Here is a 21,570-nt window from a genome sequence, read left to right as displayed (position 1 = left end):
ATGACATTTTGCAATGTGTGTGTGGCACTGTGGCTGTAAAGTAGTGGCAGGGCCCACTTCATGGGAAGATCCAAACCGTTCATTTGTGGCCCACGATAGAAGATCCAAATTGTGGCCCGTTCATGGGAAGATCCAAATTGTGGTTCACGTTAGAAATCTTTTTCTCGTTGTTTTGGCTTTACATGAAATGACAAAACTACCCCTATATGATCTATCTGTCTATAAAATGGGATTTGCTAGGGACCATCACAAAAAGGCATTTTGCGGTTGGCTGTTCCATGTGAGAAGCAGTCACATAGGCCCACTCACATAGACCCACTTTTCAACAGATTATGTCTCGCGTTCATTTAATTCACAGGTTGCTGCTCTCACATGCAACAGCCAGCTGCGAAATGCCTTTCTGGGATGGTCACTACCATATCTCGTCTATATAACTGTCAATAAGCTATCTATCTATAATCTATAAATACATAAAGGCTCTGTTTGGTTAGATGAGATTTTAGTGGAAGTAGTAGTCAACAAGGAGGTGACAAGGGTGGGATATGTGGACTTGTCTAGAGAAGATTAGAGGGAATTTTGGGGAGGCATTGGAAAAGTAAGGGAGGGGACAATCCCGCTACATAGGCGCCACCTAAGCAAAAAGCTAATAACGATGTCTCTTCCATGTCTAGTAGTCCAATGGGATTTGAGCTAAAAAATGACAACCAAACAACATTTGCTCAGCCGTCTTCCCTACTTTTTGCAACCAAACAGATCCAAAGGAAATTGCTAGCGTCCATCTCAAAAGGGTTTTCACCGCAGGTTTGTCTCACGTCAGACCAGCCACCTCGTTAATGAAGACAACATCTTTTGTCTCCATTCATGAGGCAGCTGGTCTGATGTGCAACAGACCAGCCACGAAAAGCCTTTTGTGATGGACCTTAGCAAATCCCAAATATAAATATAGGGAAATGATACCAACACTCCGGTGTTTTCATATGACACTCTACTAGTTTGTCTTTTAGTTTTTAAAAGGCTGTAAACAAGTTATTACAATTCCCAAAAAGCTCTCACAAGCCCATTAAATACTAAAAGACAAGCAAGGACAGCGTGCATATCAAAACATTGAAGTGCTGATATCATTCCCCCAAATATATACTCATCGGGTGCGTTTGGATCGCCTGAATCAGGAATCGGTAATGGTATCACATTCCAATCCAATTCCAATCCCCCCCTATAAACGGATAATGACTCCAGTTCCAGTATTTGTGTAAGCACATGAATTTATCTAGGGAATCAATCGTGATTCCCATTCCAGTGTTTGGCATTGTCAAAACCAACGCTAGAATGGAACTAAATTTTAAATAATTATTTCAAACAATAATACTTGTTTTTTATTCATTTCAATAACTAGTGCAAGGCCCATTAAGCTATTTGAAACGTACGAGAGAAGGGAAGAAGTGTAGACTGGATTGGATAGAGATGACAAGGGATTAAAACTTGAATGTCGGCCCACCAAGAAAGGGTTCCGGCGAGAGTAAAACATGGGGGTCCCTGTGTCTCTCTCCTCAGACAAGAGAATGTTGACCTGCAAAAGCTCACAAGGGTATTACCAAGACAAAGGGTTGGAATATTAGCTCAATGTGTGGGTCCACATGTACAATGATCCATACCATTTATCTGCCAGACCATGCTAGGGTTGAGCGGTAAATCAAAATTCTCCAACATTGGACTATTCTAAACCAATGATATGTGTGGAGGCTTTCTCGATGAATGTAGACCGAAAGTAAGATTGGCTCAAATGCTCTATGTGCTGTGTGTAGTAGAGAGAGAGAGAGAGACTCATATCTAGGTTTCAACAAAGAAATAGAGTGAGAAACCCATATTTGAGAGTGCAAGACTGAATGAAAGAGAGAGAGAGACCCATATCCGAGGGTGCAAAAACTGAATGGAAAAATAAAACACAAATTTCAAGAATATAATTGAAAAACATAATTTTCCCATTTGACAACTAATTGAAAAATATAAATTTCTTCCCTACAATATTTCAGTGTGACCATAAACATAATTCAACAAAATTTACAAGAAAAATGAATTCAAATAAAAAACGCAGTAAATAAAAAAATTAACGCCCTAGAACTAGAATTATTAATTTCCAAACCAAAACCTTACAGAAGCCCATGGGCTCAAACGTCTATCACTATATCTTCACCCTACCGCGTGCTCGTATTACCATCATGAGTAATTTTCTTTGAAAAACTTATTTTGTATGTAGAAATTTTTTATTATGAAGGAACCCACCATTATACACCTCATATTTTTAGGGAAGTAATATATGGGGAAAAATTTATTCGAAAATGTTTTCCATGAATAGCTGGGGCAAACCATTTTACAACATGTTTTGACAATGTGGGTCGCACAACTTCACTTAAGGCTATGCATCAATGGGCCCCACCATTTAACCTCATGTTTTGATGAGGTGGGTCCCACAATATCCACCTAGCCCATGCATAGGATGGGGCCACAATTTTACACCGTTTTTTGATATGTTGGGGCCCATTATTTTGATGGGCGGGGCCACCGTTTTACACCTCATGTTTTGATCGGGTTTGGCACACCAATTTACACCCATGCATAACATAGGTGGGGCCCATTTCCACATGTGTGGGGCCCGCCATTTTACACCTCATGTTTTCCACCCAAACTTTGTATGGGTAGGCCGACCATTTCACACCAGATGGGTGGGCCCCATCATTTGTTTTACACATAAAAAAGGTAGCTAAAGTTTAATACTCTACAAAAGAAAAATTTAATAGCTTCTAAAAGCAAATTAGAGAAGTGCAAAGTAAAGTTTGGCGTAACGTTATGGCAATTCAGTAAATTCCGGGAAATACCGCACTATTTCCAAAGATTCCGGTCTTCACAGATGCCCTCGTTCTATGCTCTTCACACCACAATCTCTTTCCCCCACGCCTTTCTGCCGTTTATTCGTTAAACTTAAAACACAACCAAACATACTTCTCAACCATCAAACCTCGATTCTCACACTGTCAATCTCTTTCAAAATACAGGAAAAAAAGGTACGCAGAAGAAACCCTAGAATCTTTCCTTTTCCTAGTTTGAGTTCTTAAATTCTATTTCCATCAGTTTTTCCTACTTTTTTGATGGGAAAAGAAAGACCTAGGGCAGTCGAAATAGGGGTTTTAGGGTATCAATCTCTTTGAAAAATACCGAAAAGGTACATAGAAACCCTAGAATCTTGCGTTCCTTTTCGTAGTTTGAGTTCTTAAACTCTATTTCCATCAGTTTCCTGTTTTTTGATGGGGATAGGAAAACCTAGGGCAGTCGAAAAAGGGGTTTTTGGGGATCAATGTCTTTGAAAAATACGGAGAAGGTTCATAGAAACCCTAGAATTTTTTTTTTTTCAATGGTTAGAAACCCTAGAATCTTGCCCTTTTTAGTGTAGTTTAAGTCCTTAAAACACTATTTCCATCAGTTTCCTACCTTTTTGAATGGGGAAAGGAAGACCTAGGGCAGTTGAGAAAGGGGTTTTAGGGCACTGCCCTGGTTCCTCTCCCTCCGCGTCATTAAACATACCCCAAGCCCCTGTTTATTACCCTACAGAAGAGGAATTCAATGACCCTCTAGAGTTCATAGATAAGATCAGATCGGAAGCGGAATCATACGGGATCTGTCGAATTGTTCCGCCGAAGAGTTGGAAACCCCCTTTTGCCCTAGACCTAGAAACCTTCACATTCCCAACAAGATCACAAGAAATTCACCGGTTACAGGCACGCGCGGCTGCCTGCGATCCGGAGACGTTTGAATTGGAATATAACCGTTTTTTAGAGAATCACTGTGGGAGGAAGCGGAAGAAGCGGGTCATTGTCTTTGAGGGGGAGGAGCTGAATTTGTGTAAGTTTTTTAATGCCGTGAAACGTTGCGGGGGTTACGATAAGGTTGTCAAGGAGAAGAAATGGGGGGATGTTTTTCGCTTTGTTTGTTCTGTGGGGAAGATTTCGGAATGCTCGAAGCACGTTTTGTGTCAACTGTATAGGGAACATTTGTATGATTACGAGGAGTATCATAATGGGTTGAATCGTGGAAAATGGGTGAAGAAACGCAAGAGGGTGATGCGTGGGGATGGGAAGAAAGTGGAGGAGATGGTTATTTCAGATCTTAAAAGGAGGAGGAATTCTGATGGAGAGAGCAGTAAGAAAGGGCATTTAGAGGAGGATGAGTTTGACCAGATATGTCAACAGTGTAAGAGTGGGTTGCACGGAGAAGTTATGCTTTTGTGTGATAGGTGTGATAAGGGTTGGCATTTATACTGTCTTTCACCTCCTTTGGAACATGTTCCACTTGGGAATTGGTATTGCTTGGAGTGCGTGAATTCTGCGGAGGAAAGCTTTGGTTTTGTTCAGGGGAAGTATTTCTCTTTGGCGACTTTCAGACGTTTGGCAGATCGAGCTAAGCGGAAATGGTTTGGGATGACTCCTGCCTCTCGATCACAAATCGAGAAACAGTTTTGGGAAATTGTAGAGGGGTTGGCCGGTGAAGTCGAAGTTATGTATGGTAGTGATTTGGATACTTCTTTGTACGGGAGTGGTTTCCCACGTAGCGATGATCCACTGCCATCATCAATTGATCCGGATGTATGGAAAAAGTACTCTGCTAGCCCATGGAATCTCAACAACTTGCCCAAGCTACAAGGATCGATGCTTCGGACAGTGCATGATAATATTGCTGGTGTCATGGTTCCTTGGCTATATGTGGGGATGCTCTTTTCATCCTTTTGTTGGCATTATGAGGATCACTGCTTTTATTCAATGAACTATCTACATTGGTATGCATCCTTCCTTATACGATTCTTTAGCATTGTCCCTTATTGACCATGCACATCTTTAGTAAGAAGTATACCAATGAATAATTTTGCACCTTACTAAGTTAGTAATTTCCAAGTTTTTAACATTAAGGGATTAGCATGTGCTACGATATGATGCATTGTTCTATTTGGGACATCTCATTCCATTTCGTTTTGTGCTGTATACGACTTTACGTATTTGTTGCACAAAAAGTGACTGTTTCTGTTCAAAGAAAAATTGGTTTCCAATTTTGATGTTATCATCCAAAGAAGTTAAACTTGTACGAATATGTTGAAATATTTGCTCCATATAGTTCAACATTTTCAGTTGCATTGGTGATCTCTTCTGCCACTCACACCTTTCAAGACCTTCAGAGGTTAGTGCATTTTCGAGGCATTGCCTTTGTGAATTCTCTTGACTGGGGAAAAGATTGATTTTTTGTGTGGCTCGAATTAGTGTATTTATTAAAGGAAAAAAACCTTTTCATAATTTCGTAGTTTTATTGAAGCCCTTTTGGCTAGTTGTTGGTGGAGACTATTCAACAACGGTGGGGAATTATAGGTTCAGGTTATCTACTCTAAATACTAAAAAGCAGGCATAAACCTTTGACTTTGAGAATGGGTGACCGATGAGTCACCTATGTGGAAGAAATGGAAGTTGGAGTTTCATTCCTTTTCACTCTACATATCTGAATGGGTGACCGATGAGTCACCTATGTGGAAGAAATGGAAGTTGGAGTTTCATTGCTTTTCACTCTACATATCTCTCTGTGCTAGCAATGAAGCAAATTATTTTTGGTTGGATAATTGGTGTGGTAAGCCCTTGGCCTGGTTTTTCCCCAATCTATTTTCTTGGTTCGTCAACACTAGGGCCGTGATAGTTGACTATGTTGATGGAGAGGAAATTCGGTTGGTTATCACCCCATTTTTGCCAGAAGGGAGAGCCCCCCTTAGTGCTTCTAATGATTTCTTGCATTTTTCTGCCCTTGTCTACAAGCATTACTTCTTGACTGTGGATTATGTTGGTGTGTTTGTTTGGATGCCATAGCAAAATGGTACCTTTATAAAGTCCTATGCATTAGCCAATTCTCCTTTCCCTAGTCCTAGTTTCCCCAATATTTGGAAGTCTTTTGCCTTCTCTAGACCCAATGTATTCATTTGGTATGTGATCCATGGTAAAATCCTTACCCGGGATCAGATGGTTAAGCGGCATATTGTCGATAATTGCGATTGTATTCTGCGGTTACCTCTGTTATCTCGATGACTTTTAATAATTTGTCCAATCCATGGATCTAAGTGGAATTGGAATGGTCGAGTCATGTGTAATCTTATCACTTATTATGGAATTTTTTCCAGTTTAACTCAGTTCATAACTTTTCCGCAACCCAAATAAGAAAATTGGGTTCACTTTTGCAAGCGCTTTAATTACTCTTTTTATAAATAAAATTGTTTTGATAACCCATATTGTTTTTTCTTTTGAGGCCTTTATACACCATTTCACTATTTCTTTTAAAATTCAGAAAACTTGAAAATATTTTTTTAACTCTTTTTATTGAGTTTTTTTTTAAAATGGGTTCAAAATGTAACGTCCTTTTCGTGGAGAACCAAAAGATAATTCCGTTTTGTCGACGATCGCCCCAAAGTCGTACTTTGATCTTCGAAGATACTCCTGTTTCGTTCCTTCCATACCTTGGAAAAAAAAGTTACCCTTGCATTATTGGAAGAATTAACACTTGGTAGTCGGTTGTCAGATTTTTTTTTTGATTGGCGTTGGTTGTCAGAACTCAGAAATTTAGAACCTGTCTGTCGAAAGTTGAAACTAGAGGAGTTGAAATTTAAGGATGCCATTATTTGATGGAAGTTAATAGTATATATTCTTTTATTGATCAAATTATCTCACCTAAGACCTACAGTATGACTTGTATTGATTTTCATTTGTTGTTATGGTTTACATAGTAATTTTTGGACTTGTGGAGCCCATTCAAAATTTTGTATTTCTTCAAGATTTATTTTTTTATATGCGGTCGTGACCATCATAATTGTTTCTTGTGTATTCAGGGGAGAGCCAAAGTGTTGGTATAGTGTCCCTGGTAGTGAAGCCCATGCTTTTGAGCAGGTAGTCTACACGTATTTTTATTTTTTCTAAAATGGATTTTTATCAACTTTGTATATTTATGAACATACAATATCCAGTTGCGGATTGGATTTTGTCTCTTTTGGATGTCATTGATTTTTTCTCTTTTCCCTGCCCATGTTATGCTACTGATCAAGCTGAAAAAATGCCATTCTTTTGTTTCCATGTCCATGCATTCTGCTTCAGGTATTGTGAACTGGTATTTGGAAAGAAAGTCTATATTGAATTTCATGGCATCCATCAATTTGTAATAAGTACTCCGTCTTTTCTTTTGATTTACTTGCATGGTATGAGCTGCTGTTTATATAATGCACATCACATCTATTCATATGGGGGATTATTTCTCAGCTTTCTAATGCTTTTATATGGTAAGAAAATGATATTCTCAGAAACGCGAGCCTTCTCTGTAAGTGGTACACATGCACATTGATTTGGAGGGCTGCCATGAGACCCGTCCCATTGACACCGTTCCCATCGTGATTGGATGATACTAGTCCCCTGACCAAGAGTGATGAAAAATAGACTTTTCGGGGCAACGTTTAAGTATTTTTTGTTTTCAGGTATTTGATCTATAGAGTGGGATCTCCTATTGACTTGGGATTAGTCACTGTCTGACCTGGTTGACGCCCACTAGGTCTAGGTTTCCAATCAGCAACATGTGTGCCAAATGTATGGTGGGGACAGACTAATAAGATATCACGAGTGCTGGAAATGATGCAGAGCTCTTTTAGTAAAATAGTATTATGGATGCGGAGGTTTCTTTTATTATTTGATGTGTAAATCCAAAGAACAGTCTTTTTAGGATTAGCGACGGTACATATTCCATATATTCCACTTTCCTGGGCTTGGCGGCAATTTCCAATTGTGCTATATATGTGAAGTATGAATTACACTGGGTTTATGCTTACTATTACAATGGAATTCTGAGTCCGTGTTTCATTTCATGTAGGTTATGCGGAATACTCTTCCAGATCTGTTTGAAGCGCAACCAGATTTACTGTTTCAACTTGTCACCATGCTTAATCCATCTGTTTTGCAAGAAAGTGGTGTTTCAGTCTACGGCGTATTGCAGGTTCGACTTAATATAGCAATAAGTTCATATTTGTATTGGTATATTCTTGTTAAGTAAGTTCTACCTGCCTAGGATATTTCATCCTAAATTATTTCAGAACTTGGCTGGATGTTTTAACAGCTATAGATTTTGTCTTAGACTCTTATTTTCTCAATTTATCTGATATGGACGTTATTTTTTCAAGTGCATTATATATTTGCATTACTTTCTAGCTTTCGGGAATGATTCATTCTTGCACCATAAATTGGTTACCTTTCCTCTTGATGTCAGTGAAAATGCTCTATTTAAATTGTCATTTTGTGCTCTTTGGTAGGAGCCTGGAAACTTTGTCATCACTTTTCCCAGGTCTTTCCATGGGGGTTTCAATTTTGGTAAGCCTTTTATGAGTATATTTGTGATTACTTCAAGAAGAACCTGAAACATTGCATGTTAAATTGATCTGTAACTAGCACTTAAATATGGAAAAACACTTAACCATCTATTTTGGATTTTTCAGGCTTTAATTGTGCCGAGGCTGTCAATTTTGCTCCTGCTGACTGGCTGCCTCATGGTGGATTTGGAGCAGAGCTTTATCGGTTGTATCACAAACCTGCTGTTTTATCTCATGAAGAGCTTCTGTGCGTGGTGGCCAAGGTTTTGAACTTATAAATCTCTTGTTTTTTCTGATCTTAACCATTTTTTCATGCCTATTAGTTCTTGGGACCCCACTTCCCACTAGCAGTTGGTGTATGATTCATGGTGTTGTTTCAAAAGGGACTAATTCTTTCCTCCTCGAGTCATTAAGCCCTAGGGTATATTGGTAATCACATGAGATTGTTTTTCTTGCTAATTAATGAGGTTTTAGTTTTACTCTTTGACAATGGTGTAAAAATTGCTTTAAGATGAACACAAGTATTGAGTGAAATATTGATAAGAATATTGATAAGTGGAGAAATATGAAGTTGGGAACAGTTCTATGCTTTTATTAACTACAGAAATAATGATTACTTTCTCTTTTATACGAATCATTGTCAAATGACAAAAATACCCTTGGACAATTTGTCTATTTTTAACCCTCCCCTTCAGGTTGACATGTCATGTTCAGCTTGTCAACCAGATAGCGATTAGCTGATTATGATATGCTATGAGGTCCTTTGTCAATACGTCTTCTCCTTGTTCTTTATTGGAAACATATATATCCTATGTTACATGGATTCTTCCAAGTGGGCGAAGAATATGTGTCAGACACATCTCGGATTCCACTACTTCAGGATACTCTGAGACACTTCTAGATCTCTTTTATTTCTTTTTTTCTAAATACTGCTAACACAACTTTACATTTACTGCATGTTTTGAGATTTACACATCTTAATAGTAAGTTTCTTAAATGAAAATAAAACATTATATCTACATAACCTACTAAAATTTTCATCATATTATTTTTTTATAACAATATTATTATGTAAAAAATAAAATTTGAGAATTGATTAAAAGATTTTGGCAAATTCACGAATCATTCTTTTTGAGGTTTGCCGAATCCGACACTTGATACCTCGTCGGATTCCATCACTCGTATCCGTACTGATGCAATATAGGGTATATCTCACCATCCTCTTGCCTTTTTCATGTACGAAATGGTAAGTGTATCTCATTATGGTTTGTCACTTTGTCCTTGCCTGAAAGATTGGGTTTTGAGATAGTTTGATAGCACACTGGTTATCGCAGTAAAGCATATGTATTCCTGATGTCAAGCGTGGCTAAAAGGTGTCTCAACCATGTACGTTCGTCTGTAGTGGATGCCATGGGCCTATACTCTATCTATGCAAGCTATGAAATTGACTTTGCTACAATCTTTTGCTTTTTATTGCTCCAAAAGATGAGGCATTCACTATGAAGAATGAAATTTCCTGAAATTGATCTGCATGTACCTAGGGTCACTTCCCATTCAAAAAAAAAAAGAAAGTATCTAGGGTCACTTGCATAGTATGCGTCTGAATAGCCAACATCCTAACTGTCTTATCCTATGTTGCATGGATTTGGATTCGCGTGTCGGGATCCGACATGGATTCGAGGTCTTTGATTCGACAAGCCCCCAAAAGTAGGATTCGGATTCGGTAATTTTTAAATGAAATAAAATTTTCAAAATTAAAAATTTAAATGTGGCTATATATGTGTGTGCATGTATATGCATATGTATATATATTAAAAATTGAGGAAGGGGTTGTGCACTGGGGTTTTTATTAAAGAGTACAAGCTGTGCTTTCGTATAAATTTTTTTAAAAGAGACAACAATGAATCAAATTCGCCTGAAAATAACAGGATTCGTGTGGAAAAGAGACAAAGATGAATCTGATTCGCCCGAAAAAGAACAGGATTCGTGCGAGACACAGCTACGACAAGAATCTGGGTGTGTCCCATGTGAATCCATGTCCGATTGGCATGTGGAGACGTGTCGACATTGATTCCGCATAGGGGGGCAAATAATCCATGCAACATAGGTCTTATCTTGTTATGACTCTCTCTTGGCAGTCTGTAGGTGCTTCTCTCTGGGATTGTGTAGATTCCGACTGTTGGATTAATATCTAGGGTTGTAGAGATTGATATTGAGAAGAAGAAGCAGTATACAAGAGGATAGAGAGAATTCGAGAGAGAGTCACTCCCTCCTCTTGTATACTGCTTATTATATATATATATATGAAGATACATGTAAAAGTACAATAATCACCCTATGTCTCTAACACTCTCCCTCAAGCTGGAATGTATATATCATACATTCCTAGCTTGATACATGCGTCCTTTAATTTTGCAGCTCCTAACGCTTTGGTGAACACATCAGCCAGATGATATGTGGATCTAGTAAACATGGTGCAAATCTCTCATCTTTGGATCCTCTAATGAATGAAGTGACAATCAACTTCAATATGCTTGGTTCGCTCGTGGAAAAATGGATTGTTTGCAATATAAATAGCTGACCGGCTATCACGATACAACCGTGATGGTCCCAAAGGAGTAAAACCAATCTCAAAGAACGCAACCAAATTAAGTCTCCCGTCGTATAGGACATAGCTCTGTACTCAGCTTCTGCACTAGAGTTAGACACAATATCATGCTTTTTACTTCTCTCGGACACCAAATTACCACCAACGAATGTACAATAACCAGTTGTAGATCTCCTATCTCTTGGAGAACCTGCACAATTAGCATCAGTGAATCCTTCTATAGTCTCATTTCCATTCTTCCTAAAGCATAATCCCTTTTTTGGTGTGCCTTTCAAGTATTGGATAATCTAAAGTACTGTAGCCCATTGAGATGTGAGGAGAACTCATAAACTGATTGACCACTCCTACATCATATGAGATATCAGGTCGGATAACAGTCAAATAAATCAACTTTCCCACTAGTCTCATGTATCGACCTGGATCGTCCAATAAATCTCCTTGATCAGGAAGAAGTCTGACATTCTGGTCCATATGAACAGATGCTGGTTTTATTCCCATGGAGCCTGTCTCTTCTAGAATATCTAAAGTATACTTTCTTTGTGATTGGGAAAGACCACGTTTAGAGTGAGCCACCTCAATTCCAAGAAAATACCTGAGAACACTCATGTCCTTTGTCACAAATTCTTCCCGAGGAAACATCTTCAGTCTATGTATTCCGTCTTGATCATTTCCAGTAATAACAATGCCATGTACATAAACTATTAGGAACACATATCCTGTACTGGAGTGATGGCTAAACACAGAATGATCAACTGAGCACTGTTTCATACCAAACCACATAATTGCACCACTGAAACGACCAAACCAAGCCTTAGGAGATTGCTTCAATCCATAGATTGCCTTCCTAAGGCGACACATTGAGGAACCCATCTCCTCCTGAGCAACTGATGTAGGACAATACCTAATTTAGGGAAAATTCTATACTTCTATTGGGATTAAGACTTTAGGACAGTTTAGGGTTACGCGGAAAACTAAAAGAACACTTAACAACTAACCTAGGGTTGAATTAACGCCTAATTAGTCTATGGACAACATCAATAATGAAACTTAAATAGCATAAATAATTGTAAATATTGTAATTAAGCATGAACTAAACCTTATACAAATCAATTGAAGTGATAAGATTCGTAAGATGCATTGATAATAGAAGGATTAGTCCGAAACTAGGCCTACGCATGCAACCAATTAAAAGAGCTAAAAGATAATGTAAGATCTATCAATTAGATGTAACAAAAGCATGAGAAATTAATAATAATCAATGAAGAAAAACAAAAATGAATGTCCATCAACAGGAATTGGGTCAAAACAGTCCAGATTTAGGCCGTAGGGGTATTTTGGTGATTTCTGCAAATCTGGAAATTAAAGGAAACTTCTGTCCAGATCTTACGTCTGATTTGATAGTATGTTTAGGCTATGGATCTTTAAAAAGGGTTTCCGGGCTTAAAAAGGATAAAACTTGCAATAGGGTTCAAAAATGTTTGAAAGTTGAGATTCTTGTGAGTTTTAGATGAGGTTTAATAACTAAAACAATCCCTCAAAATCTCAAAACAAGATCTTGAAGAACAAGGGAGATCTATGGATTTTGGGTTTTTCTAGTTTTAGGGTTCAAGAACAAAGAAAATAGAAAATCTGATTTACTAACCTTGTTTGTGCTGGTTTGATTGAAGAAATAGAAGAGAATAGGTGAGAGGAAATGTGTGAAGATGGTTCCAAACCACCAGAAGAGAAGAGAAGAAGTTCCAAGCTTAAATGGCTCACAAAAAAATGTCAATTTTATTCAATATTCAAAAAGTCCCTTACATTGCTTTCGTAAGATATATTTATAAGAAAAGAAACCCTAGAAGATAACTTAAAACCTAAGCAACTAATCTCAACCATTCATCTAATCCAAAGTAAACTAAATAAAGTTCTCAAAACTTACCAAAAATACTATTCCCGTAATAGACCTATACTACTTCCTAAAAACACTCATAACTTGCTCAAAACACATCCAAATTATGTGATCTCGGGCCCATTAGATAGGTAATTGAAAAACCTTTCTAATAATACAAAAACACGCCAAACAAATGAGATTTGATGCTTAAAAAGTAGGCTACAAATAAAATGACGAAAATAGAAAGTAAATAATAAAAAGACGCCCATGTCTGTGGCCCATGCTAGAGTCTCTACCATCAATCTCGTCTACTTCTGCTCTTGTAAACCTTGAATCCACTCTCATTGTCGATGTCCCCATCAGCAACATACCTAGGAGGTTGCTCATGTGAACTTCCTCAGTTAGGTCACCGTAAAGAAATGCATTCTTCATGTCCAGCTGATAAAGTGGCCAACCACAATTAACTGCAATGTAGATCAACACTCTGACAGAAGGTATTTTGGCTACTGGGGAAAATGTTTCCTGATAGTCCTACACCAAACGTCTGAGTATAACCTTATGCAACTAGCCTCGTGTTGAGGCGCTCAATTGTCCTATCAGATTGATACTTAATAGCAAACACCCATCTAAAACCAACTGACTGCGCACCAGAAGGTAGTGGAACAAGTTACCATGTAGGATTTAACTGTAGGGCATCCATCTCTGCATCCATTACAACTCTCCAGCAAGGATGAGCCATTGCCTTTGTAACTGATTTTGGAATAGAAATAGTAGAAACACTAGAAACAAATGAGCAAAATTTGGGTAAAAGATGATCATAAGGGACAAACTTTGAAATAGGATGAGTAGTTGTACACGAACGAGTACGAGTAGCAATAGGAGAATCAGAGACAAGAAGGGGATTACCTGAAGGATGTTCATTAGACAAAGCAGTAGGATTGGCTGGTTGAGGAGATGGAGGCCGAACCACCTGTCTTGGACGTCGGCTGTATACTTTTGGCGCATGCACGGGAGGAACAAACGGAGAATCTCCCATAGGTTCTGCCGGAGAGGAAGAATCTTGCATCGGCTCAGCCATAGGTGATTTAAGACTGAATAATCTCATCCGGAGCAGGGAGAGGTAAAATTAAACCTGGCGGCTCAGCGGTAGAAACCTGAGAGTCTAAAAAATAGGGAGTATCCTAAAAAAAGGATAAATTTGCCGAAACAAATGTTTTCCGCAAACTAGGACTATAGCATTTGTAACCTTTCTGAGTTTGTGAATAACCCAAAAAGATACATTTTTCCGAACGACGGTCTAATTTATCCAGTCCCGTGGCTAACTTGTGAACAAAGCAAGTACATCCAAACACACGAGGCAATAAAGGGAAATGATTACCCAGAGGATAAATGAGTGAGAATGGGCTGTCACCAGAAACTACAGAGGATGGCATTCGATTCCCTAAAAAACATGCTGTGAGGACGACATCACCCCAATATACCTTTGGAACTTGCATTTGGAACATGATAGTGCGAGTTATATCTAAAATGTATCTGATGTTGTGCTCGGCAACCCCATTCTGTTGGGAAGAATAAGCACAGGAAGACTGATGAATAATCCTTCGAGAATCTAAAAATTGGTTGAAACCACTACTACTGGAAAAATACTCCTTGGCATTATCAGTACGCAAATAAGCGATCGATCATTTAAACTGGTTCTCAATTTCAAAATAAAAACTACGAAAAACAGTAAACACATCAGAACGCTGCTTGAGAAGATATAACCATGTAGTGCGAGAAAAATCATCAACAAATATAACAAAATACCTATAACCATATAAAGAAGTAGTTCGTGCAGGACTCCATACATCTGAATGAATAAGCTTAAAAGGTCTAGACGGCCATCGACCACCACGCGAAGAAAAAGACACTCGATGGTGCTTTCCCAACTCTTGTCCCAACTTACAAGACTCACATAAAAACGACTCAATAGACTTATTAATAAAAGGAGATTTCTGTAATTTGTCTGCAGGAGGATGATCCAGACGACAATGTCACTGATAAGCGTCAATAGATGTACGAAGAGCAGCGCCAGTAGGTACTGAATCGAGGTTATATAAGCCACCCATCTCACAGCCCCAACCAGTCCTCGCCCCAGTCTTTAGACCCTGAAAAGTGCAATGAGGAAAGAATGAAACCGAGAACATCAAAGTTTATGTCAACTGACGTACAGATAATAGATTGGGAAGGAAGGAAACATAAACGAACAAATGATAATAATAGACCATTAGAGGTGGACACCACACCAACGCCAGAGACTGGTGATGTAGTTCCATCAGCTAATGTAACAGTACGAGGTGCAATAGGTGGTGCTGACTGGAAAGAAGAAAGAAGTTGGAAATTACTAGTCATATGATGGGACGCCTCTGAATCAATGAGCCATGATTCAGCGGATGGACGAGAAAGGAAACAAGACGAGCTACCTGGCTGGGCAAAAGTGGCAGCAGGTTGCTTGCCTCTATCACGCATGCGGATGAGATCGTATTCAGCACGACTGACTACCATCTGATTAGTAGCAGGCAAAGTAGCAGGAGGCAAAAATGTAGGAGGAGCAAGAGCAGAACTAGAGCCATCAGATGTAGCAATAAAAGCAGTAGGTTGTGAAGGATGAGGCTCTGGATGTAAGTCATAACATTAATCAATGCTGTGTCCCTCCATCCTACAATGAGTACAGAATCGAGAGCCACATCCACGACCACTCCAAGAGTCCCGATCACGGCCTCGTCCAGTAACATCCCGACCGCAGCCATGACCCCAACCACTCGACCACGGTCAGTGCCATAAGAGGTAGCAAGTGCAGAGCTATCAAGAGTATTATTTGGCGTCAGAAGAGCCCTCATACGTTGAACCCTAGAAAATGTCTCCTGAAGCGAGGGTAAGCTACCAGAACCTACAATCTGCTGACGGAGCTGCTGGAAATCTAGCCCTAAAGAATCCAGATTTCGAACAACGCGCATCCTCTCCTGGCGTCGTGCAAGCTCAAGGGGAACATTAAAGGGCATGGGCAAATCTAACTGCTGACAAAGGGCCTGATTAGAACTAAAATAGTTTTAAAGAGACATCTCACCACGCTGGAATCCTAACCAGTCAGAGAACAGGTCACACATTCGCGTGACATTATTAGCCCCATATTACAAGGTCGCAGCATACTCCCAAACTTCCTTAGAAGAGTCAAACTTCCTTAGGAGAGTCAAGAAACATCATATTCGCTGCCACTTGCGAATCCAACATCCTCCTGTTCCCATCTGTCAAGGGATCCTTAGTGGGCGGAGGAGGACGCTTCAGAAAGCGTACTTTGCCACGACCAAGAAGATAAGTAGGAACGGCTCTCCTCTAGGGAGGATAATTCTTCCCATCTAGTCGAATCGAAGTCAGTAGAAGAGGGGCTTCCGCATGAGAATAGCCAGTAGAAGGACTAATTGCAGAGGAAGAAGCCACATCAGTTTTCAGGGACGCCATCGGCGGCGAAGATGTGTCAATGGGTTCCATAAACAATCACTGAATGGGAGGGGGTGAGTAAAACAACATAGAAGGAAGAACTAAAGATCCAACAAGACAATATCAGGCCACCACAAGTATAGTCGAAGCACAAATCCAACGAGCCACAACCAATATCATAGGTGAAAAACCACCACGTAGTATCAAGACCACAAACCACCAATAAAACTGCGAATCGTATAAACCGACATTAACAATCAAAGTACTACGACCACCAACATGCAGATTATCAACAAGCAACGATCAAGGCGAACAACCACCACGAGCCAACCAACACCCAAAATATCCAGCACACCAAACACGAATAGTATCGAATCACCAATCACAATCCCAATTATCACCACCAATTAAAACCATTAATATCACCATGAATAAAAGGAACCCTATCCCGCCAAAATCAAGGCATAGAAATCCTTCAGGGGGGAAAGGACCACGGTACAGACAGAAAGAGGTGGAGGAGGAAGAGGAGGGGTTGCTGGGGGTTCGCGGGAAGCAGGGGAGGGGGATATGGTGGTATCGGGTTTGGTGTGGGGTGGTCGTAGCGAGGCAGAGGGGTGGGTGGGTTGGAGGGGGGTTACAGAAGGAAGGGGAGGGCTGGAGGGGGTTGGGTATTACGGAAAAGGGGGTGGGGGTGTCTCACGGAATGGGGAAAGGGCTGGGGATATGACGGAAGGGCTGTGGGGTTGGGTATTACGAAAAAAAGAGGGTGGGGGTATTACGGAATGGGGAAAAGGGTATTACGGAAAGGTGGGAGGGGCTGGGGGTATTATGGTAGCAGGGAGGGGGCTGGGGGTATTACGGAAAGGGGGGAGGGGCTGGGGGTATTACGGTAGCAGCGAGGGGGCTGGGGATGTTACGGAAAGGGCTGGGGGGTGGGGTAGGGTTTTACGAAAAATGGCTGGGGGGTATACGGCTAGTAGGAGGCTGGGGTTTGGTTTTTACATTAGGGTTTTGTTAGGGAATGGGGTTAGGGTTTTAAAGAAGGAAAAGTTAGAGTGGATCTACATGGCATGGCTCTGAGACCATGGTGGATTAATATCTAGGGTTGTAGAGATTGAGATTGAGAAGAAGAATAAGAAGTATACAAGAGGAGAGAGAGAATTCGAGAGAGAGTCACTCCCTCCACGATTTATTATATATATATGTGTGTGTGTGTGTGTGTGGAGATACATGTAAAATGACAATAATCACCCTATGTGTCTGACACCGACAAAAGTGATTCATTACATATGTTATGTCCGTCAGTAGTGAGAGTCAAATACTAGAGTGCGCCTACCATACTCCTATAGGTGTAAGGATCATTAACCATTTTGCCCTTCTCTTCCTCTATTTTTCTTGTTTCTTACTCTAGGTGTACAAGCTGAGTTGCAATTTATCATTTAGACTTGTTAAGGAAATCCATGTCATACTTATTTTCAGACAGGCATATCCCTTCCTTGGATCTGTCTCTCTACTCCAATTAAGTATTTCAGCTAACTTAGGTCGTCCTAGTCAAAGATATCCTTAAGGCTTAAGGTCATGCTTGAGGCACTGGATCTCATATCTATCACTCCCTTTTATTGTGATGTCATCTTCATCGACCAACATTAAAACGATGCCCGAGTGAGATTGCTTAATGAAGAGAGGTATCTGACTTCTCTTGTATTCGCTATACTTCAGTGCTTGATGAAGCTTGTTGAGCCACACCCTATGAGCCTATTTCCTTCTTGAGTCTTCAAACAAATTGATTTCCGTTTTTTATGAAAAAAAAAACTTTCCGTTTGCAGTCTCAAAACCTTCTTGGTGCTCCATTTGTACCTCTTGTTTTACTGACTCGTGAAGAAAAGCTTTTTTTGCGTTCATCTGGCTTAGAGTCCATTGAATGGTGTTGTCCAGAGCATTAACATGCCTCACTATTTTACTTTTGATTACTAGGACGAATGTCTCATCATATTCAAATCCCTGTCTCTGGTTGTATTCCTTGGCAATCAACCTTGCTTTGTACCTGTCTAAAGGTCCCATTGGCGTTGTGTTTCACCCTGAGTACCTGCTTTCACCTGACAATGTTCTCTTTCCTATTGGTCTATGAATAATGTCCCATGTGTCATTGCGATACAATGCCTCTATTTCTTCTATTCATGTATCACTGTTCTACCTCACTGAATGTTCTAGGCTCTTATGTTGCCAGTACAGTTTGAACAGTTTAGGCATACTGAATTTGAATGCGCTCCTCACAAATAATATTATATTTCTCATGTGGTGCTACTGAGTGAGTGGCAGCAGTAAGTAGGCTCGTCCACAAATGGCACATCACGAGATGTCTTCTCATTAATATCATGGCGGATAGTTGGTGGGTTGTAGAAGTGGGATTCAGAGAACATAATGTGTTGTGAGATTAATTTTTTTTGAGATATATTGAATAACACATGTCGGCTCTGTGATTACCACTAAATCCCACAAAAATATAAGTAGCGGGAGAATTTATTCCGGGTGGAGTATGGACCATGTACATAATAAATGCAGCCCACAATGTAAGAAAGTGATAATTGTGCCCAATGCAAGAGTACCTGTAACCTGATTAGGTGAGAAATTAATTTTATAGATTGAAAAAAAATGAGTAGGTGACAAATGGTCAAAAGTGGTGGATAATAGGATGTTGATTACACTCACTGTGTTGTGAAATGCCTCAGTCCAGAGATTACTTTGTGGCCCTAGAATGGAACAACATGGATAACATATTTTCTCTTTGCAATGGCTTAAATGGCTGTTGGATATGGAGAAAATGCTGAAGAATAGGTAGGGGAGGCGGTAGCTTTTCCGGCGAGTAAAGACTAATCCGAAGAAGAATCCGTCGAAAGATCAATGAAGAACATGGGACTTAGACTCCTTTCTTAGAGGGGTGATCTTGTTCTTTGGCGAGGATTTGGAGTCTGGTAAGCTGCTCGGAAAGCCTCAGAAGTGGTTGCTTCCGGTGAGGGAGATCGTCTTCGTCGTGGCCTAGTTGGGGTTGGGTTTGTTGATCTGTTTTCTCTTGGTGTCCTATGTCTTTCTTCTTCTGGTTCTTCATTCCCCAGCTCTTCTTCTTCTTCTCCTTCTTCTGTTTCGGTTTCAGATTCCTCTATTTCTGAATCTGTGTCTTCTACCTCATACACATATGGTTCTTCATATTCTTCTTCAGTATCTTCGTCAATTTCTGAGTCTTCGCTCATTTCGGTGTCGGATCCTGAGGAGCTACCCAGTGATATCCCCGGCACATCAGTATATGATGGTCTTTACTTCTGTGGCTAGTGGTGCTAATCTTGTGCCGTTGGGAGGTTCTGGATGTCAGAGCAGTGTGGCTAGTGGTGCTAATTTGGTTCCCCTGGGTGGTGATGGGTGCTCGGGAGGAAAGGAGCAGATAGCTATCCTAAACTCTGGGGGTGTTGCAAATGCAGCTTTTGGAGACAATCTAGGTTTGGTCGGAAGACCTGGTGGTGTATCAGCTGGACCGTTTAATGATTGCCGGAATGATAGGACTCATATACCTGAAGGCAAGATGGTATCCTGTCGGAAGCAAGAGGGCTACCAGAATCGATAATGTGGTTAGGAGAAGAAAGGAGGGGGGTTGTGGCGACTAGAGATGTTGCAGATGCGGGTTCAAAAATTTCCAGAAGAGAGCGGTGTGCTGGGAGTGTAACAAAGTATGGTCAAGTTTTGACTTCAACTTTCCTATTCAGGAGAGAGTGAGGATCCCTTCTAATGCTAGACCGGTTAACAGTCAGCTGGGACTGAGAACTGGGAAGATTGCCCCAGCAACATCGGATGGAGTGGTTTTTAACTTGGAGGTGGTGCCTTTGAAGTCCATTAGCAATACAGATCTTGGTATTTGGGGAAGAATCAAACCAGGATGGTCTATGGCTCAAAAGTATAACCTATGAAGCACGGGTACGGGTGCAGGGTGCGGGTAGGACACGACACGGGTACGTGGGTACGTGATTTGCCAAAAAAACCGGGTGCGGGTATGTTCGGGTACGCCGAATATAATAATATATTTTAATATTTTATTATATATTTATAAAAATTAAAAAAAAATTTGTAGAGCAATCAAATAACAATAACATCACCAAAATGGAAAATTCTAATATTACTCTTCATTTCATAAGTGATTAAGTTCCATATTTCATAACATGAGGCATCAATACATCATTCATTAGAAAAAAAAGTCTGTCACCAGTGTGTTGACCAGTGTGTTGACCAGTGCCTGACAAGATGAATAACTTTTAGAGACCAAATTATGAGATTTTTTTTACCGGACTTTTGGGATTTAATAATGTTTGGACAAAATAGATTTTATGAATTTTTAAAATTTGAAAAATACCCCACCGTTTGGAAGTTAAGAAAGTTAAAATTTTGACCCGACCCTTTTTCTTTGAATTTTGTACTAGAACTAGAGAGTTGACTTTTTTTCCTTTTAGATTTGGGTGTTGAAACTATTTTTAATAAATCCAAAAGGGGGGTATTCCGTTATTTACATGTAAAGACATTTACTTAAATGGTTTACATGTAAATACCGAGTACAGGAAAGTAGAGAGAAGTGCAGGAGAGGAAAGAGAAGCAGCAGGAAGAAGCAGGACGTGTCGGGTATGCGTGGTGCGCACCCGACACGCAAAACTAGTTTTTTTTTTATAAAAACAATGGGGTACGTACCCTGGACGTAGGGGTGGACATGGTTCCGGTTCGAACCGAGGAACCGAACCGAACCGGCACATATGGTTCGGTTCGGTTCGGGTTGGTTCCATAGTTATATGGTTCGGTTCCGGTTCTAATAACCTGGAACCGATGGAAATTCGGTTCGGTTCTGGGTTTGGGATCCCGGAACCGAGAACCGACCCACCTTAAAACCCTTAAAATCTCCTTTTTCTTTCTAATATTAACTTGAAAGTTTTTGGAAGTGTAAGAAGAAAGTGAAAGGCTTTCAAAAATAGCAAAATACTATGAGAGTCGTCGTCCCCTTTCGATCAAGAGTCAATATCATGTAATCCATGTCTTGATGACAAATGAGAAAAAAGTGAAAGATAGCATTCTAACAATCAAAAGCGCGTTTTAAAAATTTCATGTATAACGCCCCCACAAAGTCAAATTCATCAGCTCATTACAGACTTTTGTGCTCTGCTT

General features: G+C 40.0%; 1 protein-coding gene across 1 annotated transcript in view; it reads left to right on the top strand.

Annotated features, from left to right (window-relative positions):
* The first annotated feature begins 2,965 nt into the window (after window positions 1-2,965).
* The window catches only part of LOC143882236 (transcription factor jumonji (jmjC) domain-containing protein), a 96,242-nt gene continuing 77,637 nt past the window's right edge, over window positions 2,966-21,570 (top strand). The window contains exons 1-5 of the mRNA XM_077385726.1: window positions 2,966-4,825; window positions 6,902-6,959; window positions 7,927-8,049; window positions 8,363-8,420; window positions 8,546-8,682. Of these exons, the coding sequence (XP_077241841.1) occupies window positions 3,492-4,825; window positions 6,902-6,959; window positions 7,927-8,049; window positions 8,363-8,420; window positions 8,546-8,682 (1,710 nt within the window). The 5' untranslated portion in view covers window positions 2,966-3,491. The remainder of the gene's footprint in view (window positions 4,826-6,901; window positions 6,960-7,926; window positions 8,050-8,362; window positions 8,421-8,545; window positions 8,683-21,570) is intronic.

Source organism: Tasmannia lanceolata, unplaced genomic scaffold, assembly GCF_043159265.1.
Source record: "Tasmannia lanceolata isolate RefF3 unplaced genomic scaffold, GAP_Taslan_0.1 ptg000007l, whole genome shotgun sequence".
NCBI lineage: Eukaryota > Viridiplantae > Streptophyta > Magnoliopsida > Canellales > Winteraceae > Tasmannia > Tasmannia lanceolata.
The sequence above is the reverse complement of the archived record's forward strand: the minus strand, read 5'-3'. Positions and strand labels throughout refer to the sequence as shown.